Raw genomic sequence first — 9057 nt, 5'->3', positions numbered from 1 at the left:
TGGCAGCATTATGTTGTGGGGGTGCTTTGCTGCAGGAGGGACTGGTGCACTTCACAAAATAGATGGCATCATGAGGAAGGGAAATTTATATGGATATATTAAAGCAACATCTCAAGACATCAGTCAGGAAGTTAAAGCTTGGTCGCAAATGACTCTTCCAAATGGACAATGACTCCAAGCATACTTCCAAAGTTGTGGCAAAATGGCTTAAGGACAACAAAGTCAAGGTATTGGAGTGGCCATCACAAAGCCCTGACCTCAATCTCATCAAATTTGTGGGCAGAACTGAAAAAGCGTGTGCGAGCAAGGAGGCCCACAAACCTGACTCGGTTACACCTGCTCTGTCAGGAGGAATGGGCCAAAATTCACCCAACTTATTGTGGGAAGCTTGCGGAAGGCTATCCGAAACGTTTGACCCAAGTTCAACAATTTAAAGGCAATGCTATCTAATACTAATTGAGTGCATGTAAACTTCTGACCCACTGGGAATGTGATGAAAGAAATAAAAGCTGAAATAAATCATTCTCTCTACTATTATTCTGACATTTCACATTCTTAAAATAAAGTGGTGATCCTAACTGACCTAAGACAGGGAATTTTTACTCTGATTAAATGTCAGGAATTGTGAATAACTGAGTTTAAATGTATTTGGCTAAGGTGTATGTAAACTTCTGACTTCAACTGTATATTTATATATGTATATATATAAATCATTGGTTGTAACTGATGGCATTCAATAAGAACCCTCATCATGCAAAAACTGTTTAGCTTAGAATCTTTGCTAGTTTGATATAATAGTATGAAATAATACCTTGCCGGAGAATGACAAATGCTTATTTTTTATTTTCAGGAGAAAACGTTTTTAGTGAATATGACAATGGAATAAGAATATAAATGCATCAGTCTTGGCATGGAAACAATAACATACTTATCCCAGTTTATAACGGCAAAAAAATCTGTAATAGTAATAGTGATGATTATGCAATGAAATTATTATTTGGCTGTGGGTTTCTGTAGTCCAGTTCCCTCAAAACTACAGTTATGGCGACTCTGAGCGACCAATAAGAGCACAACATGTAGGCTTGCATTGGACTCGGCTTCACACATAACAGGGAGGGGTGAGTGGAATAGCCGACAGAAAGTTTAAGTACAACTTCATCGGACTCAACATGAACTACGGAGAAACTGGGACCATTGTTCAATTATTTACACATGCCTAGTGACAAACCGTGTCATGTTGATGCTGGCGTTAGTGTGTTTAGATCTACTGAGCGGTAAGTTTTCTCCGTATGGTTTTCTCTGGCTTTCATACTTTCCCTGGCGCATAATCGGCAATAAATTACCGTTACTTTCTGTTTTTGAAATCTAACGGCTTTCGATTTGCTCATGGGGAAACGATTTCTATATTGAAGTTTCATCAATAATTGTTGTATTTTTTATAATGTATGATTTAAAAAAATATACTGTAGGTTTGTTTTTGTGGGCAGGTGTAGGAGACTTGTCAATTTCATTTCAAGTTGTGATTGAGTCAGTTTTGGAAAAAATTTCTGAAATGACTAAGGTGTAATTTACAATGTTGCCAAATTCTGGTTACTCAATTTTAGTGCAACATTTCTCTTCTTTTGATGAGTTGATAGCAATGACTGTATGGGTTTGTTACTGCTGTCAGTGCTTCTCCTTGCTCCCTGCTTTGCAACTTCCTATGCAGAGAAGTTCATCTGAAAGAAGTTGAATAAGATTTATATACACCATCATAAAAAAATTGAATTATTATGAGCATAACATATCATGATAGAGTATCTTATTATAGGTTATGTTTACAAACATGAGATAATTATACATGCTACATTTAACATCCCTTATACATCCATCTATTCTAATCTAAACTGATATATTATATTCTTCATTGATAATAGATAACTCGTGTTATGGAACAGCAAGTGAGCGATGAAGAAGAACCTCAACCTGTAGTCCTTAGAGAAGAGATCCGGAGGAGGAGAAGAAAGGTGAAAGCCTTCACCTCCACCTTCTCCGTGGCCATGGACCAGATAGCCATCGAGTTCGTCCTCCCCACCACCACTAAGAGTAGCCGCAGCCCGGACACCTTGCTCCTGGAGGTGGCTGGGAACTGGACGGTGGAGCAGGTGAAAGCCCAGGTGTGGCTGAGGGTAGTAGCCACCAACCTGTGCCCTGAGTTCTACCAGAAGTACTCCCCTGACCACTGCATCCTGCTCTACCAGAAGAAGGGCAACTGGTGTGAGATCTACGATAAGCACCAGGTGTTTCAGACCCTGGACTGCATCCGCTACTGGAAAGGTAAAAGCTTTATGTCTTAAATCTGTCTTTTATATCTTTGACTTATTTGTAAGCGGTATATTTTATTGTGAGGTGTGTTGAGATGTTTTAATAAAGTTGTGCTTGAATCTAAAGCTCTGAAGAAAGATGTGGGGAAGATCCACCTGACGTGCCGGCCTCAGCCCTCCGAGGAGTCCACACAGTACCAGAGGTACCTCAACTACCTGATTGGCTCCGACGTCACCGACGTCAGCAACGTGCACGATGACGAGCTGGAGTTCACCCGGAGGAAGCTCCTCACACCCCGCAAGATCGAGCTGTCCGACCGGGACCCCAAACTCTACTCAATGGACCCTTGGATCACATCCAAGCACCTCCCGGAGTACCTGCTCACCAAGGTGTGTAACCCCTAACCTGGCTGCTCCAGGGGTGCAGCTCTGCGGGGCGACCCTCTGCTTCTTGCCTGCTCCCAGCCTGTTCTGTGTCGGGTGATGTAGCTGGGTACTGGGACAGCAAAAAATTGCCAATTTCCGTTGTCTCTGTATCATGCATGAATAAAGATTGAATAATATTTTATTCTAGGTGACCAACAGCCACATCCTGCTGGTCATTCACAGGAACAAGGCCAGCCAGACCATCAAGGTGTCCATCGACGACACGCCCGTCCAGGTGCTCCAGACCTTCTTTACGAAGATCTCCAATAAGAGGGCTCTGCTGGGAGTTCCTGAGGATGTGTGTGAGGCAGACTACGTCCTGAGGGTGTGTGGCAGGGAAGAGTATATCTATGGGAACCACCCGGTTAGGGACTTCCACTGGGTCCGACAGTGTCTGAAGAACGGAGAGGAGATCCATCTGGTTCTGGAGTCGGCTCCTAATCCAGGTCAAGACCTAGTCCAGAGAGAGGACTGGGCACAGGTGGATGACTGTACTGGAGTGGCAGGTAAGCTAGCATCAACATTCCTATAGTAATCTTATCAGAATATTTCACCAATAGATTACAATTTACAATATGTGCTTTTCAAGTAAACAAACTCCCCTAGCCCATAGAGTTGTGCCACAATAACCAATATTATAGCACATTATTTTACTGTGGGAAATATTTCTTTGATGATTAAGATGATGTATATTCCTCTGTTCCAACAGGCACCCATGAGCAGCTGACGATCGACGAGAAAGACCACGAACGGGTCTTCACCATCTCTCTGTGGGACTGTCACAGGAAGTTCAGGGTTAAAGTCCTGGGCATAGACATCCCGGCTTTGCCGAGGAACCCAGAGCTGATCGTGTATGTGGAGGCCAGTATCTTCCATGGCCAGCAGCTCCTGGCTCAGGAGAGGACCTCCTCCAAGGCTTTCACTGAGGAGGTGCTGTGGAACACCTGGCTGGAGTTCAATATACGCATCAGAGACCTGCCCAAGGGGGCTCGCCTCAGCCTACAGGTAAACTGGTAAACTGTATAAGGTTTATTGGGTTAGTCTGGCAGCCGTGTCTATATTTGCTTTAGCCAACATTTTTGTTGTGGGATTTGTTTGTAGAATACCAGTCTATTATTTGGAGAATATAATATGAATCACAACTTAATTCAATTCATTACAATTTAACTCTATTCTCTTTTCTCCTCTCCCCAGGTGTCCTGTGGGAAGGTCCAGACCCAGATCTCGAAGGGCACCTCCTCCTACCAGGACAACGGAGGATCCCCAGGTGGAGGTGGCAGCGGCAGCCATGATGGTAGTAAGACTAAGAGTCGTCTGCTGTACTACGTCAACCTGCTGCTGGTGGACCACCGCTCGCTGCTGCGCCAGGGAGAGTTCATCCTCCACATGTGGAAGATGCCTGAGAAGACTGAGGACAACAGTAGCGTCAATGCAGACAAGTTGACCTCAGCCACCAACCCAGACAAGGCCTCCTCCATGGCCGTAGCCATCCTGCTGGACAAGTACTGCTACCCAGTGGCCCTGCCCAAGAGCAGGGAGGGCATGGTGGCTGGGGGGGAGGGTCGGGAGGCCGAGGGAGGGGAGAGGGGGCAAAGGGAGATGCCTAACCACCTGAGGAAGCAGTTTGAGGTAATTGTTGAGACAGATCCACTGCACCCTCTCAGCCAAGAAGACAAAGAGCTGCTGTGGCACTTCAGAGAGGAGTGTATGCGTCACCCCAGGTAAGACTGACTGGCATGGTCATCTAATACTATATTACTGAATAACTTTGAGTAATCTGATTTTTATTGAGATGTTGTAAAACTCTGCCTCCTCCCAGGGCGTACCCCAAGCTGCTGGGCTCTGTGCGGTGGGGTAAACAGGAGGCTGTCCTGGCCACCCATAGGCTGCTGGAGAGGAGCTCTGTTTGGGACCGTAGTGTGCTGGATGTGGGCCTGGCCATGCAGCTGTTAGACTGCCACTATTCTGACGCTCACGTCCGCTCCATGGCCGTACGCAAGCTGGAGACACTGGGGGACGACGACGTCCTGAGATACCTGCTGCAGCTGGTCCAGGTGAGTTTGTCAGACTTGTTGGAACCAACATTTGGCTGAGAAATGTCTGATGTGTTTCGGTCTTGGTTCTGTCAAGATTCGGCCTGTTCCACAGAGGAACCGAGTTTCGTTACCCAGCCCTAGTCATGCAAGTTGGCATTTATTGTCATGACTCTTGTCCCGGAGGCAGAACAGAGCGATTTCACTTTAGATAGGTCCGCTGCAAAGTCAAAATGAGCTATATTGTAAAAATTCATAAAAGCAAACATCTGCTTTTTTGGTCTTAATTTAAGGTTAGGTTTACGCATTTTGGTTAGCAGTTTGGTTAAGGTTAGGTTTCAAATCTGATTTTATGACTTTGCGGCTGTGCTAGCTAGTGACCACTCTGCAGAGCTGCCTCCAGGACAAGATTCATGACGAGAATGACTAAACCGCCCTAGTCACAGGTGGTTGGTCTACCTGTCTCTGAGTGTAGAAGCACACATAAAAACAAAGTAGTTGTTTAATACATTGACCAGGAAAAAACACAATAACTTTACAGACAACAATACCTAGTATTTTCCCAGAAGGGAGCACCCGTGGGTAGTTTTGCATGTGCCATTCGTCACTGTAGAGTCAAATAACTGTCTCTACTGTCAACAATGAGGCCTTGGTTAAACATGCAAAACAGTATGACTATGAACAAATCCCCAAACTGGAAGATACTTTATAATGTTGCATTACAGTTTATTGAAACATTTTGCTTGCATTTATGATGTGTTTATGTTGAGAAAAATGCATATGTGTGCTCCTCTGTGTTTTTCAGGCTGTGAAGTTTGAGCCGTACCATGACAGTGCCCTGGCCAGGTTCCTGCTGAAGAGAGCTCTCAGGAGTAAGAGGATAGGTCATTTCCTTTTCTGGTTCCTGAGGAGTGAGATCGCCCAGTCCATGCACTATCAGCAGAGATACTCTGTGCTGCTGGAAGCATACCTCCGAGGCTGTGGAGAGGACATGCTGCAGGACTTTAGACGCCAGGTGGGTGATCGTATAGCCTTGACCCCAGCCGTAAACAAGAGTACGGCGTGATGTGTGATCGGACACAGTAGGAGTGGGTGAGGAGAGTTCCTCCTCCGTATAATGTGACTGTAAGGCTTTGACGTCGTAGCCAGTCAGGTAGTTGAGGTACCTCTGGTACTGTGTGGACTCCTCCGAGGGCTGAGGCCGGCACATCAGGTGGATCTTCCCCACATCTTTCTTCAGAGCTTTAGATTCAAACACAACTTTATTAAAACATCTCAACACACCTCACAATAAAATATACCGCATACAAATAAGTCAAGGATCTAAAAGACCGATTTTAAAAAGAGTAGGTCGCTAACGTGTCAGATAACGAGGACCTGAATAAAGAATAATCCGATTCATTATCATCAACAGGTGGAGATGACAGAAGCCCTGCAGAAAGTCACCAGGGAGATCAAGGCCATGTCTGCTGAGAAATATGATGTTTCTGCACAAGGTGAGCCTGTCGCCTCAGGTCAACGTACCTCGTATAAGAGATCAAGATAAATTCCTTTATAAATGAATATGTAATGAGTCCCGGTGTTATGCTCAGTTGTGTTCCAGCTGCGTCAGAAGCTGGAGAACCTGCAGACGTCTGGGCTGCCAGAGAGCTTCAGAGTGCCCTATGACCCGGGTCTACGGGCTGGTGCTCTGGTGGTGAGTGGAATAATACCTATCCATCTCTATTCTACCCCCCTCTTATTTTCCTCGATGTCTCTTCTCGCTTGTCTCCATCCCTTTTTTCACCATCATTTCCTGTATCCTCCACTAATTGTATTCTTACTCCTCCATTCTCTCCTGTGTTTGACTGTAAACATGGGTCCCTCTCTTCAGATAGAGCAGTGTAAGGTGATGGCCTCTAAGAAGAGACCGCTGTGGCTGCAGTTTAAGAGGGCTGACCCCACCACCCTGTCCAGTGACACCATCGGGGTCATCTTTAAGGACGGGGATGACCTCAGGCAGGACATGCTCATTCTACAGGTGTGTGGGCTTGCTTTCTCAATGGGTTAGGCAAAACTGTCCACCAAATGTTCCATGACAAGGAAGTGCTCCTCTTTTTAGATTCTGCTGATCATGGAATCCATATGGGAGGAAGAGTCTTTGGACTTGTCCTTACTGCCCTACGGCTGTATCTCTACTGGGAATAAAATAGGTATGTCACCTGACTTTACACTGTCATGATGCATTAATAATAATATATTATAACATATATCATATACTGTAGAAATAATTATATATATATACATGTGCCATTTCTTATTAAATAAGCATCTCTCTCGCTCTCTCTCTAGGGATGATTGAGATAGTGAAGGATGCCACCACTATTGCCAACATCCAGCAGAGCGTTGTGGGAAGCACAGGAGCATTCAAGGACGAGATCCTCAACCAGTGGCTGCGGGACAAGTGTGTGAGCGAGGAAAAGGTAGCTAGCTCGATTTACTCCCAGGGTGCTGCAGCGTCTCAGCTGTAGAGGATATAACTGCGCCGCAAAGGGGGAAGGAAACACACCTGCTACATTTCCTGTTACTCAGGGCTTTGTTTGCAGCACTATTCACGTATACTCAGACTGTGTAGGCTGAAGCACCTCCACATTTTCAGCTCTGCTATGTCTATTTTTGAATTGGCCGTTTAGAAATATCCCCACGCAGCAGTCACCATAGCTTTAGGGTGAAGGTATACCACAGAAGCTACCACAACACTAGCAGATAAATAGAGAAAGATGAAACACGGTTTGAGTCACTGTGTTTGCTCCAATGTTGCCTGTGGAAATAATCGAGCAGAGCTGGTTGTATGAAATTGCAGCTCACAAATGCTCTTCATTTCCTCCAGTCTCTATCACTTCCCTTCTCTCTCTCTCTCCCCTTCACTCGCCATCATTGTCTCTCCCTCTCTTTTACTGTCTCTCTCTGTCTCTCCCTGTCTCTCTCTCTTTGTGTGTGTGTCTCTCCCTGTAGTTCCAGCAGGCGGTAGAGAGGTTTGTGTTCTCCTGTGGAGGGTACTGTGTTGCCACCTACGTGCTGGGGGTAGGAGACAGACACAACAACAACATCATGATCACTGAATCTGGTACCAGAGCTCATCCTTATCTCCCTATAGCACAAACATGATACAGTACTTGGCGTTAAGTGGTTGCCAAAACATTAGGAATACATTCCACAATATTCTACATATGTGGGTGAACCCATAGAAAGTGGTTTTCTGTTCATCTGAATGTAGTAATTTGTTTCTGATGTATTGGATGGTTGATCTATAACATGCTTTTCCCCCCATTGATATGTCTGCCCACAGGTAACCTGTTCCACATAGACTTTGGCCACATACTGGGGAACTATAAGAGTTTCCTGGGTATCAGTAAGGAGAGGGTTCCCTTCGTCCTCACCCCAGACTTCCTCTATGTCATGGGCACATCAGGGAAGAAGAGCAGCCCACACTTCCAGAAGTTCCAGGTACTCAAACTAACTTGTTGTCTAACTAGTAAAAATACACACACACACTTAACTAGAGTATTTATCTCATCTAGAGTACTAACACATACCTACCCCCTCTCTCCCAGGATGTGTGTGTACGGGCCTACCTGGCTCTGAGGCATCACACCAACCTCCTCGTCATCCTGTTCTCCATGATGCTGATGACGGGCATGCCTCAGCTCACCAGCAAAGAAGACATTGAGTACATCCGCGAAGCGCTGACTGTGGGCCGGACGGAGGAGGAGGCACAGCGCCACCTGCTGGACCAGATAGAGATCTGCAGGGACAAGGGCTGGACCGTGCAGTTCAACTGGTTCCTACACCTGGTGCTGGGCATCAAGCAGGGGGTGGATAAACGCTCGGCTTAGGGGGCTCCCCTTGTGGTGCCAATGGCTTAGTGGGCTGGAAACACCAGTGTGATGGGTTCGAATCCCACAAGGACCACATATGTGACAACTGTAAACCACTTTAGGTACAATTACTATGTTGATTCGACTCCCAAATAAGGAGAGAGGGAGATATAGTCCGAGATTAAAGTCTGGATCTAAAAGTTTGGCAACTCTTCTCAATGATGTAACCAGCTGTTCCAATACATTACTCATTGACTGTACCATGGACTGTATACAGTACCAGTCTTATTTTTGCACTTTCAAGATCAAAACCTGATCTTACCATATGTTTATGAGTTATACATAAATATTGACTCCTGTTCGCTTCCTAATGCACTGAATCCGATTGTATCATCTGTTAATATAACATCAGACTTGCATGACTGATGGTGGCAGTAC

At 45.5% G+C, this 9057-nt stretch overlaps 1 protein-coding gene across 1 annotated transcript; it reads left to right on the top strand.

The window, feature by feature from the left end:
* The first annotated feature begins 1111 nt into the window (after window positions 1–1111).
* On the top strand, window positions 1112–8990 carry LOC120032022 (phosphatidylinositol 4,5-bisphosphate 3-kinase catalytic subunit gamma isoform-like). The gene is made up of 16 exons (XM_038977932.1): window positions 1112–1274; window positions 1917–2316; window positions 2431–2693; window positions 2878–3235; window positions 3439–3734; window positions 3924–4450; window positions 4549–4783; window positions 5568–5777; window positions 6177–6258; window positions 6355–6458; window positions 6636–6782; window positions 6864–6954; window positions 7094–7224; window positions 7757–7868; window positions 8091–8248; window positions 8356–8990. The coding sequence occupies exons 2-16, from the start codon at window positions 1929–1931 to the stop codon at window positions 8635–8637; spliced, it is 3384 nt and encodes a 1127-aa protein (XP_038833860.1). The 5' UTR covers window positions 1112–1274; window positions 1917–1928; the 3' UTR covers window positions 8638–8990.
* The last annotated feature ends 67 nt before the right edge of the window (window positions 8991–9057 follow it).

The sequence above is a fragment of the Salvelinus namaycush genome, chromosome 38 (genome assembly GCF_016432855.1).
Source record: "Salvelinus namaycush isolate Seneca chromosome 38, SaNama_1.0, whole genome shotgun sequence".
NCBI classification, from domain to species: Eukaryota; Metazoa; Chordata; class Actinopteri; order Salmoniformes; family Salmonidae; genus Salvelinus; species Salvelinus namaycush.
This window is presented reverse-complemented; position numbering and strand designations above follow the sequence as displayed.

Bases quoted from the DNA above. Each gene is read 5' to 3' on its own strand.
- LOC120032022 (XM_038977932.1), top strand. From the start codon at position 1,929: ATGGAACAGCAAGTGAGCGATGAAGAAGAACCTCAACCTGTAGTCCTT. The intron at 2,317-2,430 runs GTAAAAGCTTTA...TTGAATCTAAAG, and splicing joins CTGCATCCGCTACTGGAAAG to CTCTGAAGAAAGATGTGGGG. The intron at 7,869-8,090 runs GTACCAGAGCTC...GTCTGCCCACAG, and splicing joins CATCATGATCACTGAATCTG to GTAACCTGTTCCACATAGAC.